The 22,555-nt window shown below is 39.3% G+C and overlaps 1 protein-coding gene across 2 annotated transcripts in view; it reads left to right on the forward strand.

Moving 5' to 3' along the window:
• The window catches only part of UBAC2 (UBA domain containing 2), a 185,085-nt gene that overhangs the window by 113,160 nt on the left and 49,370 nt on the right, over positions 1 to 22,555 (forward strand). For both annotated transcript variants that reach the window (XM_002824384.6, XM_054529170.2), the window contains exon 6: positions 3,500 to 3,547. In XM_002824384.6, the coding sequence (XP_002824430.3) occupies positions 3,500 to 3,547 (48 nt within the window). The remainder of the gene's footprint in view (positions 1 to 3,499; positions 3,548 to 22,555) is intronic.

Consider the following 22,555-nt stretch of genomic DNA (forward strand, 5'->3'; position numbering starts at 1 on the left):
GTAGAAAATCAGTGTCAAAATTAATTTATTGAATACAGTGTCGCAAATAAAGCTCTGAAGAAGAAACCCGGTGTGCTCTACCAACCCGAGCTTTGGGGTTTTCAAGAAGCATTGTCAGCTTCATTATTTCCTTGTTTGTGAAGCTGTGATGGTAGTGTCACCATTTGCTAAATGGTTTGCTGTGAAGACTACTAGAGTGGTACTAGAGTACTACTGTCCAGGTTACGTTTGAAAAGCTTCTTTGCCAGTCCTCAGCAAATGTCAATTGCTCCCTGCTGGGCTCCAGGTCTGTGGTAGGAGAATGATTTTCAGTTTTCTATCTGTACTACCTGTCACTTTTCTTTTACTCTCACGGCTTTTGATGTCGTTTTATTCTACAGCTTCCTGTGTCACCATGTGTCGCTTGGCCTTTTGATCCACTGATTAATACTCATAACATTCCTTATCCCACGCACATCTAACCGGATACTGGCGTCACTTCAGAATGCCTTCCTCCCTCCCCTTTTAACCTTTAGCATTTCCTCTCATTTCTCCAGTCTGCTGTCGTGTGTTATCAATGGCTCATCTGGGGCGTTTTCTTACCACTTTCACAACCGTTTCTCATGAAATCTTTTTATTCTCCATCTTTCAACCCCCGTACCTACCTGTTCCTACCTGTTCCTACCTGATATCCATGTAACCAAATAGCCCGTTTCTGCATTTGATTCTTGTGAGTAGGATTTGCTATAGCAGATTTAATATTTTTAAAGTTGTTGTGACAGAGGCCATGTGGAATTCGAAGAGCACTCCAGACCTCCCTCAGGAGACCCAAGTTCTAGTCCTAGCATGGCTCTCTCCAGCCATGAGACTTGGGTTGAGTCATGGAAACCCTCTGAGCCTCACATTCACTGTATAGTTCTTCCAACTCTAAAGCTATGTAGAATCTTTGAGCATGAAAACACTGTTTTATTAATTGTGGAGTAGGAGTTCAGTGTGGCATTGTGAAAAGTCTTTGGAGCCAAGTCGTTGAATTTCGGTTTAATGACTTGGTCTGGTAATGATTTGCTTTGTTACTTACTTTTTCTGAGCCCCCATTTCCCCATCTATCAAATGGGGATGATAGTATCTACCTTATAGAGGTATTTTAAGGATAGCATGAAGTGTTTAGTGTAATCTGAACAGATAATAAGAGCTAAGTCAATTGGTTACTATTAATTAATAATTTATATCTCTATAGCTACCACTATTCATTTTTCTGTGATTGTGAATGTATTTCTTGTTTTGTTCTGTTTTTGGCATAAAGCAAGTAGTATGTTTCATCTCTCAGGTAAAGCGGTCTTAGTTGGATGAAGAGGCACAGCGTGGCCTTCGTCACAGGGCCATTGTAGTAGGTTGGTGCAAAAGTAATTGCGGTTTTTGCCATTAAAGTAAGGCAAAAACTGCAATTACCTTTCCACCAACCTAATATCTAGTGCAGTTTCCGCAGTGTTACACAGCTCACCATGAGGGATCCCCCTTAGCCCTGCCGAAAGCAGAAAGGTAGATGCAACTACCACGGATAGTTTTTCAAAATAATATAAATTTCCAATATTTTTGTATTATTTCCGGTAACTTTTGAGAGGGAGAAGTTGAGATCAGAAAATAGAGGTGGAGATGCCTCATTGCCTCCTTGATAAAATCTAGGTCCTTAGCATGAATGGCATGCAGGGTTCTTCTTGCCTGTCTGGTGTCAACTCCCACCTGTGCCCACCTTGAAGGAGTGTAACTGAACTCCTTATTGCTAAAGTGTCCATCCTCTGCCTGCCTCCCTCCCCTCCAAGCCTTTGCATGTGTTTCTGTGCCTTTGTCTCTCCCCACTACAACCAGGGACATTGTTGAATGAATGAATGAATTTGTTGAATGAATGAATGAATGAATGGATGAATGAATGAATGAATGAAGACTTGAATCATAATCGGAAGAGCCAAAATGCTTAAGGCTCATTTAAGTATCCAGTGATTTGAGAGCCCATAACATCATGCCCTGTGCAATGGGCTATGACGTTGTGGGCTCTCAAGCCATCCAATACTTAAATCAGTATCACCCACTGGGTGAGATGTAGCCCCTGTCCTCAAGGAGCCCAGCCATGAGAAAACACACAGACACTGTGAAGACGTAGGCAGACATAATGGGGACCACACAGGCAACGAGAGGCTTCAGAACCCAGAGGAAATTACTTTTTTAATGACAAAATGATATGCTCTTTTTACTTGCATATGAGCCATGGAAGAGTGGAGAGCACGCGTGTAGAGCCAGTCCTGGATACACTCCAGCCCACCACCTGCTAGCTGTTGACCTGCGGCAAATTGCTTAACCACTTGGTTTTACTGAAGTGCCTTGAGAGCAATGCCTGACACATAGAAAGTGTTAGCTAGTCTGTTATTCCTTCTATTTTTAGAAGAAAATTACAGCAAAATATTTGTCTACATGGTTCCCATCCTTCTTCTTATCAGTCATTTCCACTGAACAAATGTCTGTGCTACATCAAAGGTTCAGATTTAAAGTTGCAGCCAGTGCTCATTTCTAAGTGAGCCTATCACTAGAGCAAAGCTTGCCAGCCTCTTTATCTGAGTGTGTCAACTCTTACCTTTTGTGTCTGTCTTCTTTCTGTGTGTCCTTGGTAAGTGTGCAGAACTTTGAGGTTTTCATCTAGCACAATGCCAGCGATGAACCTGCACTGTCCTGCCTGAGTATCCTGCCTCCTCTTCTACAATCAGAAGTAAACCCCCAATCTGAAGTTCTAAAAATTAACCAACAATAACCCACAAATCATTTCTTTGTTGCAGGAACACTTTCAGAGTCCTTATGATTTTTTTTTTAATTACCCTGAGCACAACTCTAAGATATAAACGATTTGGAAAACAAAGGGAAGAATTTCATGAGATCTAATTCTAATTACTTTTGCCATTAATTAACTTTGTTCTGTTATTTAGTTTGCTCTTCCTTGGGTGAACTAGAATGAGAATATCAACACTTGAGAAAGTTACCATTGGACATAGACCTAAGTAGGCTGGCAGGGTTCTTCCCATCTAAATTTAGGGTAACAATGTTAAGAAATTAAAATGAGAAAGTTATTTACATAAATATCACATCATTGCCAAGCATGGAAAGGTGATTACCTGTTTTGTATGTTGTTAATTCTAATAATTTCTTTATATGTAGTATTTTACTTTAAGTCAGTTGAAATTTGTAAATAACATCATACTTGGGTTTCATTTATTTTTCTTTGCATGGGGTGTGGGCCAGGTTCAGCTTGTTTTAGGCTATACAAAGTCTGATGTCTGAATAAAAAAAATTAATATATCATTTTCTTTTAAGTAACAATTGATATTTACTAATTTTCCATTTGCTTCTCTGTATTATGGCATATATAATTAATACTTTATATAAATGGTCGTGACTGTAGTTATGTAAAAATAAATGTGCTGTGACTGGCAGTTGAATTTTATTTTTAGTTGCCTTTTTTTTTTTTCTTTTATAGCTTTTCACCTCTGGTTCCTACATCTGGATTGTAGCCATAAGTGGACTTGTAAGTGTGACTACCCTTTTACACCCAGTTCTCTCTCTCTCCTGTAAAAACATTAGGAAAATTGTCCTATTTAGATTGTGCGTCATATTCAACTGTCTCACCATTCTATTTTTTGAGACAGAATTTTACTCTTGTTGCCCAGGCTGGAGTGCAATGGTGTGATCTCAGCTCACCACAACCTCTGCCTCCCAGATTCAAGTGATTCTCCTGCCTCAGCCTCCAGAGTAGCTGGGATTACAGGTGTGCGCCACCACGCCTGGATAATTTTGTATTTTTAGTAGAGATGGGGTTTCTCCATGTTGGTCAGGCTGGTCTCGAACTCCTGACCTCAGGTGATCTGCCCGCCTCAGCCTCCCAAAGTGCTGGGATTACAGGCATGAGCCACTGCACCCGGCTCTCAACTTTCTTTTAACCCATGGCAGGTCTGGCTCAATGCTACTTCTGTGGTGATTGAAAAGGGCCAGTCACGGCCAGGCACAGTGGCTCATGCGTGTAATCCCAGCACTTTGGGAGGCTGAGGTGGGTAGATCATGAGGTCAGGAGATCGAGACCATCCTGGCTAACATGATGAAACCCCATCTCTGCTAAAAATACAGAAAAATTTGCTGGGCGTGGTGGCGGGCGCCTGTAGTCCCAGCTACTCAGGAGGCTGAGGCAGGAGAATGGTGTGGAACCTGGGAGGCGGAGCTTGCAGTGAGCCGAGGTGGCGCCATTGCTCTCCAGCCTGGGCGACAGAGTGGGACTCCATCTAAAAAAAAAAAAAAAAAAAAAAAGACGGCCAGTCACATGGAAAATTGACACAAAGGAGGCCAGTTTGTGCTTTCAAGGTAATTTTGATAAAAGTTTTAGCTGGGCTTCTTGTCAGTGTTGTTTTTAAATCATAGAAAAAAAAAAGCCTGAAAATGAAGAAGTTGGACTTAGTAAAAATAAGGAGAGATAGTCTGCTCATTTTGTAAAAAGACATTGTCACACGAGGGAAAAAAAATAATGCCAACTGGAAAGTCAGGTGGGTTGGACCTGACCAAAGACTCATCATGGAAGAAGGGAATGAACCAAGCAGCCTCAGTATGTGTGCTGGAATTTTTTCATCTTGTCTATGCTATCGTATTTTAATAATAAGCGTTTGTCCTAAATTCTCTGTGAGGTATTAAAAAAAATTAGAGCATGAAGTAGAGTTTTATTCTTCATCCATGACTTAAATTTGAACCTCCAGATTTATAAAAATAAATTTTAACTAGTGGTTATAGAGCATAGATTTCATTTCTTTCTTAGAAAAGACTTAAGAAAATGACCAAATGGATTCATAATAATACACATTTCACTGCAATCAGTGTACACATTTCAAGTAAATTATCACTATCCTTGTTTCTTGGGTGAATGACTGGTATTTGGGGCCAGTGTGTCATCCTGTATGCCTGCTTACCCCTCTTCTTCCTTTAAGCTCTCTGTATTATTCCTTTTCTGTGTTCATTCTCTGCTTAAAATTCACACCTTCGTTCCCCAGAACGAAGAATATATGCTTGCAGCCAATATTCTGGGGCTCCAAGTCACTTTGTTTTCTCCTCCCTAAAAATTTTCACATCTACCCAGATACCTGATTTGGCTTCAGGACCACAGAGCTAAACCCTATTGTGAAGTCTTCAAAATACCTGAGCTATCCGTCTGGTATTCTTGAGACTTGTGGTGGCTTAGGGCCATCCTGGGGTTAGACTGATTCTGTGGGACACAGGTGCCAGACTCCCCCAAGTCTAGGCTCACCCAGTTAAAACTGCTGCGTGACTGAGGAAGACTTAACCAGCCTGAGAACAGCAAAGAAGGAGCTCATTGCTTTGATCATGAGAGCTGCCTGAGGATATACTGTTTCTTCATGGCATATTTGTTTCACTTAGCAGTAATGGTTTTGAGTTCTGTTTTAAATATTTTCCAAAAGCATTCAAATATTGAAGTACCTTATTGTATACGATTTCATTGTGTTAGTTACTATTAATTCTTTTACTCTCAATGTTTGTCCCCTTCTTTAGTAACTCTTATGTGACTCAGTTTTTTAAAACACATTCCATTTTCTTTCTTTATTCTTTTTTTAGACTCCTAGCTTTAAGTGCCTGCTGTCTCCTCAGAAAGTTTCATTGTGTGACATTCAGCGCACTAAAATTGGAGGTTGCATTTTTCATCTCTTTATAGTCTTTTTAAAATCTAAAATTATATGTTATGATCATAGTCTTTTCCAGTACACACGTTTAACAGGTAATGGGGTACCTGTTTTAACTTTTTAAAAGGAATCAGATATTTAAAATAAAATTCTTGACAAAAAAAAAATCCCTTGTTTCAGAAGGGTGAATAGAATTACAGTGTGTTTGGAATATAATTCAAAGATAATGTAGCATTTTAAAGAACCCTACTAATAATAAACATTTCTGAGCCTTTTACAGTCATTGATTCAGCCAAAGTTACCAACCTTCTACTATGACAAAAAATCTGATAGATCTTCATATTAACCTTGTTCTTTATTATTATTTTAACCATAATTAGATGACTGTGTTTATTTAAAATAATTAATATTCATGAATCATAGCCAGTTTTCCTGTGTTGCTTTACCATAAATGTTGGTGCTTGTTTTGAACCTAAGGAACATTTTCTTTCTTTGTCTAGAAAATTCTCATTTTTATTATGAAATATTTACTGTGATGTGGCATACTTTAGATAAGGAAGACTGTAAAAGACAGTATCAGTATTATTTGTGATTTGTATTATCAGTGGTTTGATTTACACACCACTGACTATAGGATCCAAGCCTGAGATTCACAAAGCCACAGTCTGCCTATTCCAGATGTCTCTTGCTCAACATGACTTCCCCTCTTCCTTTATAGATCAAGTGACTTCCCTTTTTGGGGAGATATTATGCTAAATAAAATACTAACAAAATAAAATTCTTACTATGCAAAAGAAATGCACACATAATTATAATTATAGATGATATTCAGTGTTTTGGGGAATGTTACAAAACCTGTTGATGGGATTTCACATTTTAGTATTGAAACCAGTAATTCACTTAACCATGTGTGTTAAGCAATGATTTTATTTCATTCTGGCAATTAATGTGGTTTTTAAGAAAAAGAGTATTTTTTAAACAAAGATGTTTGTATGAAACATGAGTAATTTGTTATTTGCTGTCATAGAAACCAAAAACTTTACTCATGCTTTTCTGGAAAGCTGCCAACTTTGGATTGAGCTTATTTTATTTAGCTAGGTACTGGTTGATTTATTTTGTTTAGGCTAGCTGTTCTTTTTTTTTGGAGACAGGCTCGCTGTGTCACCCAGGCTGGAGTGCAGTGGCATGATCTTGGCTCACTGCAACCACTGCCTCCCGGGTTCAAGCGATTCTCGTGCCTCAGCCTCCCGAGTAGCTGGAATTGCAGGTGCACGCCACCATGCCCGGCTACTTTTTTTGTATTTTTAGTAGAGACGAGGTTTCACCGTGTTGGCCAGGCTGGTCTCGAACTCCTAACATCAGGGGATCCATCCACCTCGAAGTGCTGGGATTATAGGCGTGAGCCACCGCGCCTGGCCTAGACTAGTTTTTAATCTCTCCTCGGTGTCCCTTATTCTTGCATAATTATAGATGTCTTTGAATATATAACTTTAAAATATTCCACTGATTAAAATAGAAGGTTGATAAATTATGTCAGTACAGTATTTTACTAGGTAAGTTGACCACTTTTTATCTTCAGTGATACCACAGAAAATAACTAAATCATTTTTCTGAGTTGAGGGAAGACAGTTTTTAGCTTACAGGAGCAATAGTAAGTTAGTTTGCCCAGGATGGCTGTCAGACCTCAGTCCTATTTTGTTATCCAGTAGAGACTCCAGCTGCTGCCCAGGAAAGGTGAGGGGGATTCCCTTGTACTTAAAGATGACTGTAAGATTATTCACATGTATCATTGATAAATGTTTTTGTGTTGCCTTTTTCCTCATTTGACAGTTCTGATTTTTAATGCAAACATTTAGTATTTAAAATAGGACTTTTCATGAAATGTTGCAAAATTGTAATTGGAAAGCTTGGCTATTACAGCCAAGTGACATATATCAGTTTAAACAAATACTTCAACATTTCAGTGACTGTATCAACTGTTCTTCTAAATGTCTGGTGAGAGACCTTCAAAAATTGAAGTCAGTCTTTATATATTCATAATTCCACTAATTTTATTACACATTAATACTTTTCTTTTCCTGAAAGCATTGCTTACTTACTGAACTTCATTTAAATTCTTCTTGTGGTTCTGGAGACAGCTTTTGAGCCATCTACATCTCAGAACTTCTTCATTTTCTACAGTTTTATGAATCATAGTACTGAGTCATTACCACAGGGATGCACCCTAATTCTCAAAAGCCGAGGTCTCAGGACTGATCTGATTCTGGCATGATTAAAATAGAAAGAGACTTCTTTTGCCAATTTTCTTTTTACAGTTCACACATTTATCTTTACTTGACCCTGTTTCAAGCTGTTTGAGAGTGAATTAACAGGCCTATATTCCTCAGACTTCTCCCTTCAACGCAGCCCTTCACTGTACCCATTTCCTGCATTCGTTACTTGTCGTGTACAGTATATCAGACTTTGATTATCTCTGATCCAGCAGCCTTAGTGTGGAAAAAAAACAATCTGTTACACCCAAAAGTAAGATTTGGGACTTCAATTGTGGTCTGAGTTTGGATTGTTTTCTGTAAGGAGTGGGGATCTTTAAAGCACTTCAAGAAGAAATACTTTACGATGGTGCAAGATTACAGAAGCCTTATCAGGGTTTGTAGATCATAGGACAAGGGTAGGGAAAATAAGCCATCTGGAGGGAGTCAAGACAGCGCATTTGCGGGCTGTGATTTGCCTTTCTCTCTTCCCTCTGTAGTACTTTAAAGACAAACAAAGAAACCCACACCACTGTCTTAAAGTAACTGTGAACAAATGGAAACAGCATAACCTGCTGTGGAAGCGTAAGCATCCTTAGAGTACGTTTTGAGGCCCTGGCCTGCTTCTGGGCGAGGGATGGTAGGTGTGGGTTCCTCTGCGCCGCCTCTGCTTGTGCCCAGCTCTCTCTTCTCTCTATGCTTCCTTTTCTCCTATTTAACCTTTTTTCCTTTAGATTGCTTCTCCATCGACCAAAGAGTGGTATAGGTAGCAGGTCAGATAACTCCTCTGATGCACAAGCCTCCCAGTTAAACTTACTTTAGAGATTTGGATTATTTTCTAGTAGTTCATTGAAAGTGAGGATAGAAGCTGCAAAGAAAAAGGCTAACCAGGTACAGTGGCTCATGCCTGGAATGCCAGCACTTTGGGAGACTGAGGCAGGTGGATCGCTTGAGCCCAAGAGTTCAACACCAGCCTGGCCAACATGGCAAAACCCTGTTTCTACAAAAAACAAACAAAAAAAAATTTCAAGGCTGACCAAAGCCATGAGGGTGGTGGGACTTGTGAAAGGACCACATGTAGAAGTTGAAGACAAGTAGCAGGTCCTTAGTTAGGAAGCATCCAAATTTGGAGAGTGCCTTATAATTAAAACAGCAAGCGTGATGTCAGTGCTTGTCCATTGTACACTCCACACACCCTCACATTCACGTTGACTCATCCATATGCACTCCCTTTTCTCCTTTTTCCTGCCTCCGTCTCTATGCCACCTTTCCCGCTCCTGACCATAGGGAGCCGGGACCAACTGGAAGAAGCCTTCTATTAATATATTCTTCCTTCTGGCAATTGCAACTCAGGCCCAGGATGACAAATGGTGTCTTAGGCCGTTGTTAACACAGGGAGGTAGTGACCAGTCGACATGTGATTTTTAAATGCTCAGTGCAGAATAAATGAAATGATGCCATTGTCTTAATAAAGCTGGCAGATAGAATTGCCTTATAAAATTTGTAAAAATAGCTATAAAATTTTATTATTGCAACTTATGTTCTACCTGTAGGCAAAAATCTAGCCTCCTTTCAAAGCCTTTCAAAATGCGACCTCCTCACCTATGCCTGTCACTTCTTTGAACCATACACTCCAACTACACTCAATCCATTCCCAAACATCCACTTTCAGGATTCTGTGTGATTGTGCAAACACGTATTTTTCCTTAACAAACACACAGCACTTAGTATGTACCAGACACTTGTGGTAGATCTTTTATTCTAGTATTTTTGTTTGTTCAAATATATTTGGTCAAAATATGTTCTGCCCCTCTCTACTGAAGCCCTCCCTGTAGGGCCTCTGCATGCCCTGTTGACATCAGGTTTTGTTGTTTGACTTACACTAGCCACTAAAATATGAGCAGAAGTGACAAATGCTTCATCCAAGCAGAAGCTTGAAGAGCCACTGCCTGGTTCCACCATTGGTCTGTCCCCTTTGCCATGAGAAAAGCAGGGCCCAGAGGGGGGCTGCTCCTCAGACTCCGGAATGAAGAAGTCAAATGGAGCAGGGCTGTACCAACATGTAGCATGAACAAGAAATAAATCTTTGTTATAAGCTACTGAAATTTGATAATTTGTTACCACAGTATAACTTAGAAAAAGCTGACTAATAGTACTCTTTTCTAAGCACTTTACAAATATTATTTTGATTAGCCCTCATAAAAACCTGAGGAACTAGGGAATATTCTCCCTATTACAGATGAAGAAACTGAGCCACAGGGAAATTAACTACAGTCATGCACTGCATAACAACGTTTTGGTCAACAACAGAGTACGTATTCAGTGGTGGCCCTGTGGATTCTAATAGAGCATTGGTAGAAACCTGGTGTATGGCACTCAGTGTTGGCACTGCAGATCAAGTAGGGGAAATGACTGATACTCAGTCATGGTGCTGGAACACTTGATTTTCTGTATGAAAAAATATATATAAATGAAAATATATATATCCCATCTAGGTTTGTGTAAGTACACTCTGTAATGTTCACACAATGACCAAATCACATAACACATTTCTCAGAATGTGTCCTTATCGTTAAGCAACACATGACTGTAATTTGCCAAGAACACCAGGTAGCTGAAAAGTAGTGGAGACAGGATTCGAATGTAGGTAGCATAACTTTAGTGTCTATGCTCTTTTTTTTGGAGACGGAGTCTCGCACTGTCGCCCAGGCTGGAGTGCAGTGGCGCGATCTCGGCTCACCGCAAGCTCCACCTCCCGGGTTCACACCATTCTCCTGCCTCAGCCTCCCAAGTAGCTGGGACTACAGGCGCCTGTCATCATGCCGGGCTAATTTTTTTGTGTTTTTTGTAGAGACAGGGTTTCACCGTGTTAGGCAGGATGGTCTCGATCTCCTGACTTCGTGATCCACCTGCCTCGGCCTCCCAAAGTGCTGGGATTACAAGCGTGAGCCACAGTGCCCGGCCTATGTCTGTGCTCTTAAAAGATAGCTTTGCATAACCACATGCAGTTTCTTCCAACTATATCCCCTCTTTCACTCACATATCCCTTCTTCTAGGAAATCTTACTCATTTAAGTCGTGGCCCAGCCCTTTTCCTGAGTCAGTCCTGACTTTATTTATGAGAGCTGTCCTCTTAAATTTTTAAGTTACAGTTTATAATTGTTGACTATAGGTATGGGGTTGTGCAGCGAATCTCTGGAGCTTATCAATCTTGCTTAACTGAAACTTTATGCCTGTTGATTTTTAACTCTCCTTTTCCCTCTGCCCCCAGCCCCTAGCAACCACCATTTTACTCTCTGATTCTGTGAAATTGACTATCTTATATACCTCATATAAGTGGAATCATGCAGTATTTGTCTTTCCATGACTGGCTTGTTTCACTTAGCATGTAGGTCCTCACGTTTCATCCATGTTGTTGCATATTACAAAATGCCCTTCTTTTTGAAGGGCTGAATAGTATTGCATTGTATGCATGGACCACATTTTCTTCATCCCTTTGTCTGTTGATGGGCACTTAGGTTGTTTCCACATGTTGGCTATTGCAAATAACACGGTGATGACATGAGAGTGCCAAGACCTCTTTGAGATCCTGATTCATTTCTTTTGGATGTGTACCCAATAGTGGGATTGCTGGATCATATTAGTTCTATTTTGAATTTTTTGAGGAACCTCCATACTGTTTTCTATAGTTGCATCATTTGCATTTCTGCCAACTGTGCACAGGGGTTCCAGTTTTCCCCACATCCTCACCAACACTTGTCTTTTGGTGTTTTTTTGTTTTTTTATAATAGCCATCCCAGCAGGTGTGAGGTGATACCACATTGTGGTTTTGATTTGCATTTCCCTGATGATTAGTGACATTGAGCATTTTTTCATGTACCTATTGGCCATTTGTATGTCTTCTTTGGAGAAATGTCTGTTTAGGTCCTTAGCCCATTTTTAAAACTAGGTTATTAGTTTTTTGGTATTGAATTGTAGGAGAGTCCTTTTAGTTTATAGGAATTATATGTTATTCTTCATAATCTTCAGTGCCTAGCACAATGTCTACTTGATACACATTCTAAAAATAATTTTTTAGTTTAAAAACAATATTGTCAAAAAATAATTTCTGTGCTATAAAACATTATACTACATGATTGTCAGGATGCTTGCGGCGTGTACTGCCTTACTAGGTTCTTGATGTGTTCTCTATAGTGGTAGAATACCTGGACTGCCTATTTTAAAGATAGGGAGGCTGAGGTTCAGGTTGCATGAATGATGGGTGGTAGAACCAGGACAAAGGCCAGGTGTTCTGCTCCAGGCCCAGTGAGTCCAGCACCTTACACTGCACATTTCAAGGCTCTCGTCCATGTCTCTTCCAGCCACGAGATGCAGACAGAGTTATTCTTAAAATTTCCCTTAGCCACACTACTAGGATGAGGCCCCATTCATCAGCAATGGAGACATGATTCTGGAGGGCAATCTTGGGTATGAAGAGGTTTTCAAAGTCTCCAGAGGCCCTGAAAAACACAATCAACAACTTTTTGCAGCGTTCTGTGTGCTGACCAATAGCCAAGGAAAATTTTTTCTCATTAGCAGACTCTATTTTCTTTGTAATATGAAGAATGTGGCCTATGCTTTCTCTTCTAAAATCATCAGGATATTTAACTGGTCCTCTCTCCATGCTTGGTTAAAAATGCAGCTTAAACCTCACCTTCAACAAACTCATTGTCTTGTATTTCTTGCATTGTCATACTCAATCTGAAGTAAAGAAACATTTAGAGAAAACTTAAAGGATAATTTAAAGTATATTAGGCTGGTGTAGTAGTGTTACTGAATAAAGGAAAAAGAAGTGGAGATAAGGAAGAGGTTGCCAAGAAACACCCGTACTTTTACATTGTAGAGATTACTGGTAGATTATCATGTCTGTTGCAGCACAGAACATTTTCCCATGGGGTCTTTACATTGTCTTTTTATCAAGAAATTAAAATTTTTTCATCGGTTTTGATTATCTCTTTAAACTGTATGTAGTTTTGTTTTTTAGTTTTTGGTTTCTCTCTCTCTCTCTCTGTGTGTGTGTGTGTGTGTGTGTGTGTGTAAGTGTCCAATGTTTGTCTTTGGGGACTGACTATGTTGATATTTTCCTTCTGTCTTGATGATAGCCTCTGGGAAAGGACTATGGTAAAATTAACGTGTTGTTTTGAGTTGATTTATTATTTATAAACAACAGCATAGGATGTTATCAAAGGTCTTCTCATGTTAGTTTATATTGATAGCTGAGAACATTTTCAAAGCAGCAGAAGTTTTTTGTTGTTAAAAGCTTGTTTTTGTTCTGCTAAAATTCTACCTCTTATAAAATTTAAAAGATTTATGTATCTATTTGAGATCTTTCTAGATCTTCACATTCTTTTTTATTAAAAAATTCTTTTTCCCTTTTTTTGTTTATTAAGATGTTATTTACATACAATAGAACTCACCAATTTTAAGTGTATAGTTCGTTGAACTTTGGTAGTTGTATACAGTCATGTGCTCACCACCATAATCAATATGGAAAGCAGTCTCCTGACCATGAGTGGTGTCTTCATGCCCCATGCTCTCTTTCCCCACATCCAGCTGCCAGCCCCAGGTAACCACTGATCTTCATGGAATTATAGTTTTGCCTTTGCTGGAATTTCATATGCTTAGTATTGTATAATATGAAGTATTTTGTGTTTTACTTCTTTCATTTGAACATGAAAATTTCACCAATTTTTAAAATTAATTTTTTATTTATTATTGTATTAAGTAACAATTAATAGATTAAGTATTAATCTGTAGTATGGATGCACCATACTTTGTTTATCCATTCACCAATTGATGGACATTTGAGTTGCTTCCAGGTTTGGATTATTATGAATAATGCTGCTGTGAACCTCTGTGTACACATTTGTGTGTGGACATATGTTTTCCTTCTTTAGGAACGGAATTGCTGGGTCATATGGTCAGTGTATATTTGACATTAGGAAATACTATCATGTTATTTTACAAAGTGGCTCTACCATTTTGCATTTCCACCATCAATGTTTGAAACTTCCAAATTCTCTGCACCCTTGTCAACACTTGGTATTGTCAGTCGTTTTAGCTTTAGCTGCTCTATTGGGTGTGTAGTGGTATCTTGTGGTTTTAATTTGCATTTCTCTAATGATTAGTGATGTTGAGCATTTTTTTCATGTGCTTAGTGGTCATTTGCATATCTTTTGTGAAATATCTGTTCAAATCTTTTATCCATTTTGTTCATTGGGCTATTTATCTTCTAATTGACTTAATTCTTAATATATTCTAGATATAAGCTCTTTGTTGGACATGTTTTATGAAAATTGTGTTCCAATCTGTGGCTTGTCTGTTACCAAAAAGCAAAATTTTAAAGTCTTGATTAATTCATTGTTAACTGGTTTTTAAAATAGTTTGTGCTTTTGATGTTCTATTTAAGAAATCTTTGCTAATCCAGTGTCACAAAGATTTTCTCCTATATGTTCTTCAAGAATTTAATAGTTTTTGCTATTACATTTAGGTCTGTGATCCAGTTTGAGTATAATTCTTTTGAGGTAAAGGGTAAGATTTATTCTTTTCCACACAGACACTCAATTGTTCCATTACCAGTTATTGAAAAGACCCTTTTCTCATTGCATGACCTTGGCACCAAAACTCAGTTGACCAGTATAGGTTTGTTTCTTGACTCTTTTCTTTCCCAATTATCTATATGTCTGTCCTTATGCCAATATCACACTGCACTGATTACTACAGCTTTATGCTAAGTCTTGCAATCAGGCAATATAAGTCCTCCCACTTTGTTTTTCTTTTTTAAAACTGGTTTGCTTATTTTAGGACATTGACTTTTAATATACACTCTACAATCAGCCTGTAATTTCTTCAAAAAAGGGGGAAAAGAATTAAGATTTTGCTTGTGATTGCATTGAAACTTTAGATCAAGTTGGGAAGGATTGCCATGATGATGGTTTTTAAATGTTTCCACAGATTCTTTTACACATCAAGAGGTGGAGCTTATTTTTCCTCTGCTAGAGTTTGAGCTGTACTTGGTGATACTTATAATGAATAGAATGTGGCAAAAATGATGGAATGTGACTCCCAAGAGCAGATCATAAAAGACACAGCTACTCCTGTGTCTCTGCTCCCTCCTGGATCTCTCGCCCTTGGGGAGCCCATCTGCCATGCCATGAGAACTCTTAAGCAGACCTGTGGAGAGGTCCACATGGCCAACATTCGTGGCCTCCTGCCAACAGTCAGCACTAACTTACTAGGTGTGTTTTTGAGCCACCTTGGAAGGTTATCCTCCAATGCCAGTCAGGTCTTCAGCTGAGTGCAGATAGGCTGACACGTTGACTGACTACAGCCTCGTGAGAGACCTTGAGCCATAACCACTCAGCTAAGTTACTCCCACATTCCTGCCCCCACAGAAATTGGATAATAGATGCTTATTGTTTTAAGCCACTGAGTCTTGGGTAATTTGTTGCTCAGTAATCAACAGCTAATACAACAATCTTAACAGTATTGAGTTCTCCAACGCATGAACATGATAAGTCTCTACATTTATTTAGCTCTTCTTTAATTCCCCTTTGCAATTTTTAAATTTTCAGTGTACAGGTCTTGCACATCTTTCATTAGATGTATTTCTAAGTAATTCTGGTATTTTGATGCTATTATAAGTGGAATTGGTTTTATAAATGTTTTCCCAATTGTTTGTCACTAGCGTATAGAAATACAGCTGATTGGCTGGGTGCGGTGGCTCACGCCTGTAATCCCAGCACTTTGGGAGGCCAAGGTGGGCTGATCATGAGGTCAGGAGTTCGAGACCAGCCTGACCAACATGGTGAAACCCCATCTCTACTAAAAATACAAAAATTAGCCAGGCTTGATGGCGGATGCCTGTAATCCCAGCTATTCAGGAGGCTGAGGCAGGAGAATTGCTTGAACCTGGGAGGCTGAGGTTGCAGTGAGCTGAGATCATGCCACTGCACTCCACCCTGGGCGACAGATTGAGACTTCGTCTCAAAAAAAAAAAAAAGAAAAGAAATACAGTTGATTTCTGTATTTCGTTCTTGTGTCCTGCAACTTTTCTAAATGTGTTTATTATTTCTGGTAGCTTTTCTGTGGATTCCTTAGAGTTTTCAACACAGATGGTCTGTGTCATCCGGAAATAAGTTTTATGTGTTTATATGCTTTACTTCTTCTTTCCCAATTTGTGCCTTTTATTTTTCTTTATTATACTAGCTAGGACCTCTGATAGAATATTAAATAAAAGTGGTGAATGGATATCCTTTCTTCTTCCTGGTCTTAGATGGAAAACATTGGGTTTTTCACCATTGAGGCTGTATCTATAAATCCACAAATCTTTTAGAGCTTCACATTCACTTTTAGTTTGTTATTTTTCATCAAACGTAAGAAATGAGTTTCAACTGAAATAAGCCCATATTTTTATTAATTTTTTATTTGTTGAATCCATTTAAGAAAGTGCATGTAACTTTTAAAGGAGGATGGTCCCCTTGTTAAAATGGATATTAGAAGGTGTTCATTTACATATAAGAACCTGATTATGGTTTTCTCCATGTGCTAGAGACTCTAGTTGCCTCCCAGTATATTTTTTCCTTCATAAGGGCAGGTTCATTTTATTTGAGCCAGCAGTGCCTCCAGCTGAGATCACATATCTCAGTATTCTTCGCCTCTCAGTCTGACCACTAGACTAAGTCCTGGCGTCCTGGCCATTGAGCTGTAAACACACATATTCGTGTGACTTCTGAGAAGGCTCCTTAAAGTTGCCTTTTGTCCTTTCTTATTTTTTTCTTCTGGCTGCTTTGACTACAGTTAAGATGGTTGAAGCTTTTTAAATATGAAGGTGAAATAAACTTCTCTTGTATTTAAGCCACTGTTGTTTGAAGTTTTCTACTTAGCCTAGTGGACCTAATCTTCCTGATGCATGGTTTTCCAAAAGGAAAAGCCTAGAGCAGGTTTCTAAGACAGTATGTGAGAAACGAATAATCTGTGATTAGTCTAATTATTTCTGTCTCTATTCCAATTTGGTTTTCCAAGAATCAGAAGGATATCCAGCATTTTAATTGGGTACCTCAAAATCTTTTAGTTTAGTATCATTTCTATTCCCTCATATGAGATAGAAAAGCTATAGAAAGTTCAATCTGAATCACTTTTGTACTTAAAGAATAACAAGTCTCAGAGTAACTGCCAAAGGCACATGGTTCTGTCTGTCATGAAAAGAATAATCTTTTCAAAATGTATGACAAATGGCAGAAATAACTTTGGGCATCCCTAATTTGCATTCACATTCTTGGAGTAATAAATTAGGGAATGTACAAAGTTCCCTTATTCTTTCTGTAACATTTTCAGTGGAGAAGAAGGAATAGGAAAATGTAAGATGCATCAGGGCAGGGATTTTTCTGTTTTGTTCCCTACTATGTTTCAGTGTTTAGAACATAGGCTGGCACATATTAGCATTGAGCAAATATTTGTGGAATGAATAAATGAGGTCTCAGTCGGTCTGGTTACCACAGGCCTTGAGGGCACACGAAGTCTGTGTGCTGGGGCTCAGTTGCAAGGGGACATTTATTCCTTTGGCTGCTCCTTGTCATGCAGAGGCAATATCATGCCCCTGGGAAAGCAGCCCCTGGGTTTGTCCTGTTGTCCCAGTAGATGGTCGGTTTCTTGAATTTGGGACCGGTGGTTGGCACAGCTTGCCTTGTTGGTTTTTGTTCAGCCACAGTTGGCCAAAGAAAGCAATCGACACCTGTGTGTCATTGCAAAGTCATAGTTTCTAACCTTTGCCTGTTGTGGTTTCAGGCTAGTACTAAACAGGACCAGAGGACAGTTGAAGTTTACTCTCTATAATCAAGAGTGTTTTGCATGTTTTCTACCCAGCAAATTAAATTATTTGCCTGATGAGCATTATTTCATGATTCCCTTCCTAAAAGGACGAAGCATCTGGAAAATCTGAAGAACCGTGTAATTGATGTCCATGTTTATTAGTGGACTAAGAGAAAATCATTTCCTCTTGCCTCACATTCTCAGACTTACAGGGTCACAGCTTCTGCTGTTGGCATATGGGGGGCTGCTCCCTCCGACCTGGAGCCAGCCTGGGTCTTTGGCCTAGACTCTCAGCTGGACGTGGGCCAGGGGTTCTCTGGTTGCGTGACCATGTGTCCCCTTTCCTAGCCAGGGTTCCTGCTTCCTATTGCCCAAGTGCTCAAACTCCACCTCGAGCTTGTCTTCCCAGGCATATGCTCTTTGTTCCTTTTTGCTTTATCTGATCGTCTTGCACAGACCCCTTGCCTGCCGGAGACTGCGCCACTGCTGCCTTCTTTTTCAGTGGCCCCTCCGTTTGCTCTTTGGCTTACCCAGGTCTGAGGGCCTGCAAGACCTCCTTGGTAGAGCTCCCCCAGCCCCCTACACGCAAATCCAAGCATGTGGTCTTTTTCTAAAGCTTTTCAGAGGGTCTACGGATTTCAAGAAAACTCTCTCATTCAGAAGACCCAGTGCAAAAAAGGTTTATGAGATAATGAAAATTAGGTCAGGCATGGTGGCTCACACCTGTAACCCCAGCACTTTGGGAAGCCGAGATGGAAAGATCACTTGAAGCCAGGAGTTTGAAACCAGCCTGAGCAACATGGCGAAACCCCATCTCGGGGGGCGGGGGGGAGGGAAAGAGAGAGATAATGAAAATGAAAATTAAAAATAATGTGTAAATGTAACATAGTATTATAATAACTGATGCTCTCTAAAAGCTTTTGGCAGTGATTAAGTGAAACCTAATGTAATTATTTTTGTCCCATCTTGCCATAGACTAGGGTTTTAAGCACTTTATATTTTAATCCTTTGTGAAAATCTAAAACATTGTGCAGTAGCACTTTATTTGACAACTTGAGGTCATGCTGGCGTGCCAGTGACATGGACAAGTGAACTCTTTATCTTTTATCATATGGGAAAGTATAAACTTGGGACCAGAAAGAATGCATAACTTTCCAATTTCCTTTAAAAGGATCTAAGATAATATATTTATTTTTGTGGAGTATTTGTTAATTCACCATTCACCCAGGAAATACTTAGAGTACTATGTGCCAGACACTGTTCTAAGTGCAGAGGCCAAGTAGTGATCAAAAGCAACCCAAATCCTCCCCATTCAGAGTTTACATTTAGATAGATAGGATAGAAATGTAAGCAGATGAACACAAAAGCCCTACTTCCCTGCCAGAATTTGCAGTCCTATTTTTGTTTATTACTGGGTGGGGTATCCATATTCTTCACAGAATGGTCCTGCTGAAATTGAATACGTAGTTTTGTGAGTGTATGCTGAGGTCTGATTGTCATTGTAGGGGCAGGGAAGGCATGGACAGGAGAGTGAAGATCTTTAACCTTCCTCAGTTTCTTAAGGGAGTCTGTGGCCTCCCCCCCCCATAAATTAAGAGCTTCTACCAAATTGTGAACTCCTTAAATACTGGCAAAAACTATGCATTTTCATTATATTTTTCTTAATTTATTTAAAAACCTGATTTAAAAAAAATTAGCAATAAGGTCTTGCTCTGTCACCCAGGCTGGATGCAGTGTTGCAATCATAGCTCACTACAACCTCGAATTCTTGGGTCAAGTGATCCTCCAACATCAGCCTTCCAAGTATCTGGGACTACAGGCATGCACCACCATGCCCAACTAATTCTTTTTATTTATTCTTATTTTTTTGTAGAGATGGGGGTCTTGCTCTGTTGCCCAGGCTGGTCTTGAACTCCTGGCTTCTAGTGATCCTCCTGCTTCAGCCTCCTAACATGCTGGGATTACAGGCGTGAGCGCAGAAAAACCAACATTGTATTGTTGAGCTTTTAAGGTATATAGGTGTAAATATGACAGAAGTAGCGCAGTGGATGGGAAGACATTACTTGGAACTACAGTAAGTCTTAACCTTGTCAGTAGGTTCTTGGAAATTCCAACTTTAAGCAAAACATCATTCAAATCATGTCATTTCATTCAGAGTCTTTTCATTACAGCATCGAGGGGACAAAATTATACTTTGTTTCAGTTAAAGTTGGAGTTTCCAAGAACCTATCAGTGAGTTAAGTGAGGACTTACTGTAGGGTCTTGCAAGCTTCTCCTGTTTTACATGAAGTAATTCAGTATTAACTCCAAATATATTATGCTCAATTTTGAATGCATATTATAATCTCTAGGGGAAATATGAGGGGAAAAATAAATACAGTGATATATAGCTGAAAAAAACCAAAATACTAAATAATATTTGATAGCACAAAAGAACATAGGAAAGGGGGAGTAAAGAGTAAAAAACAGATGAGACAGACAGAAACCAAATAGCAAAATCCAGCTATTCAAGCAAATACATTAAGTATGAATAATAGCTAAACACTCCAATCAAAAGGTAGAGACTGTCAGACTAATTTAAAAGAAAAACATTGCTATATGGTATCTACAAGACACACTTTAAATATAAAGACACAAAAAAAGCCTGAAATTAAAAGGATGAAGATATATTATGGAGACAGTAAGCATAAGCTGAAGTGGCTGTATTAAGATTAGACAAAGTAGACTTCTCTATGAGTATTACTAAAAACACAGCAGAATGCTTTGTTATGACGAAAGGGTCAGTTGTGTTTGTGTGCCTAATAACAGCGTCCACAAACAGGAACAGCTTCCAGGTACATGAAGTTAAAATAGCTAATGGGAGCAATGAACAAATCAACAATCACAGTTGGATACTTTGAGACCGAAAAATAAAAATGTTTAATTTTTGTACTTCATTCAAATCTCACAGCTCTAATTTGTATATTTTTAATATTTTGTTATGTTTATAACATTTTGCTATCTTCTGCTGAATCAGCGTAATGCTATTCAGCATACGCTGAATAGAAATACACCCTATTTTCTGTTGTATATCAGAAAATACACCCTATTTTCTGTTTTATATCAGATCTTCAGAAAAGGGATTTCTACTTCCTTGCCTCCAATTCATTAGTTTTTTTTTCCATATTGACTTCATATGTCTCTCTTCATTAAAAATATATATTTGTTACAGAGAATGCCACTCCCTACCCCCTACCCTGTCCCCCATCACCCCTCTACAGCAAAGGCTGCTTTCTGTGATTCTATGGTTACAGCAGACAGATGTGTGCACAAACGGCATAGACTATTATTTTGTTTTCTGAAATTTTGCAAGAAGATGAGCGCAACATGTGATACCTTCTAGGTGTATTTTTCATTCCACTTTAAACACATCAGTACACGCACATGGAGTTCATCTGGATGCCTGTATAGTACTGTGTTGTATGAATAACCCACTCTGCAGCTGTTCCCCTCTTGGGGATAATTTGTTCCTGCTTCCTCTCTCTCTCATTCAGGGCTGCAGTGGAATGAGCCTCAAAGCACACGGCAGCTCTACTTGGTGTTGCCACATTGCTCCCCAGAGGCGCCATAGCTTCACCTTCCCTCGGGACTGTGTGAGAGTTCTCAGTTCCCTCCATCCTTACCAAAACCTCACACCTGGAATCCCAGCACTTAGGGAGGCAGAGGCAGGAGGATCACTTGAACCCAGGAGTTCAAGACCTGCCTGGGCAACATGGCAACACCCCATTCTCCACAAAATGGAAAAAAAAAAGAGAGAGAGAGAGAGATAAAACTGGATGATAGAGGACCTTTACATTTTTGCCAGTTGTTGCTGTATTTAAGATTGCTCATTTTAGATTTCAGAGTCCTAAAAACAAGTGAGGATAAACATCTTTTCATGAGTTTGTTAGCCATTTGAGTTTTCTCTTCTGAAATTACCTTTTCATATGCTTTTAAAACTGGACTCTTTCTTACACATTTCTAGGGTTTCTTGATGTGTTCTGAATGCTGCCTTGGTTGGCTGTATGAATTCTGAGTACTTTCTTCAGGTCTCTTGTGTTTTCACTTCATTTATGGTAGCTTTTGGCATACTACAGCTTTTAAATTGTAAAGTAGACCAATGTGTGTTTTCTTTTCTAGTTTGTACCTTATGTTTCTTATTTTAAAATATTTTGCCACCCCAATGCCAAAAAGGTATTCCTTCTGTATTTTGTGCAGAAAGACTTACAATTTCATGAATTCTATTTGAGTTCTTATTCCATTGCAAGTTTATGTTTGGTGTCAGGAAGGGGCCCTGTTCTGTCTCTTCCTTGTGTATAGCCCGTGTGCCCCTTCCCTCCCAATTTACCCATGTCTGCTGAATACCAGGTGCCCTTACACTGAGGATCCTATTTCTAGGCTCTTGCTCTCTTGGACCATTTAAGTAACCCTAGATAAAGACCAGACTGTTTTAGGTAGCCAAACTTTATAGTACGTCTTGAAATCTGATAGGACTTATGCTTCTTTAAAATTGCCTTGCCTTTTCTGGGTTTTTTATTTCTTTGTCTTTTAACTCTTAATTGTGATATACAACACAAACTAACTGTCACAAAGCCGTGCAAATCACTATCAAGCAAATATACCCATAATCCACCATGCAGGTACAGACCATGCCTGGCCAGCCCCGCAGCCCATGGTGCCTCCCTTCCTTCCCACCTCCCTCCTGTGACCCCTTTCCCCTTCTTTCTCCCTCCCTCCTGTGACC

The sequence above is a fragment of the Pongo abelii genome, chromosome 14 (assembly GCF_028885655.2).
Source record: "Pongo abelii isolate AG06213 chromosome 14, NHGRI_mPonAbe1-v2.0_pri, whole genome shotgun sequence".
Classification (NCBI taxonomy): Eukaryota; Metazoa; Chordata; class Mammalia; order Primates; family Hominidae; genus Pongo; species Pongo abelii.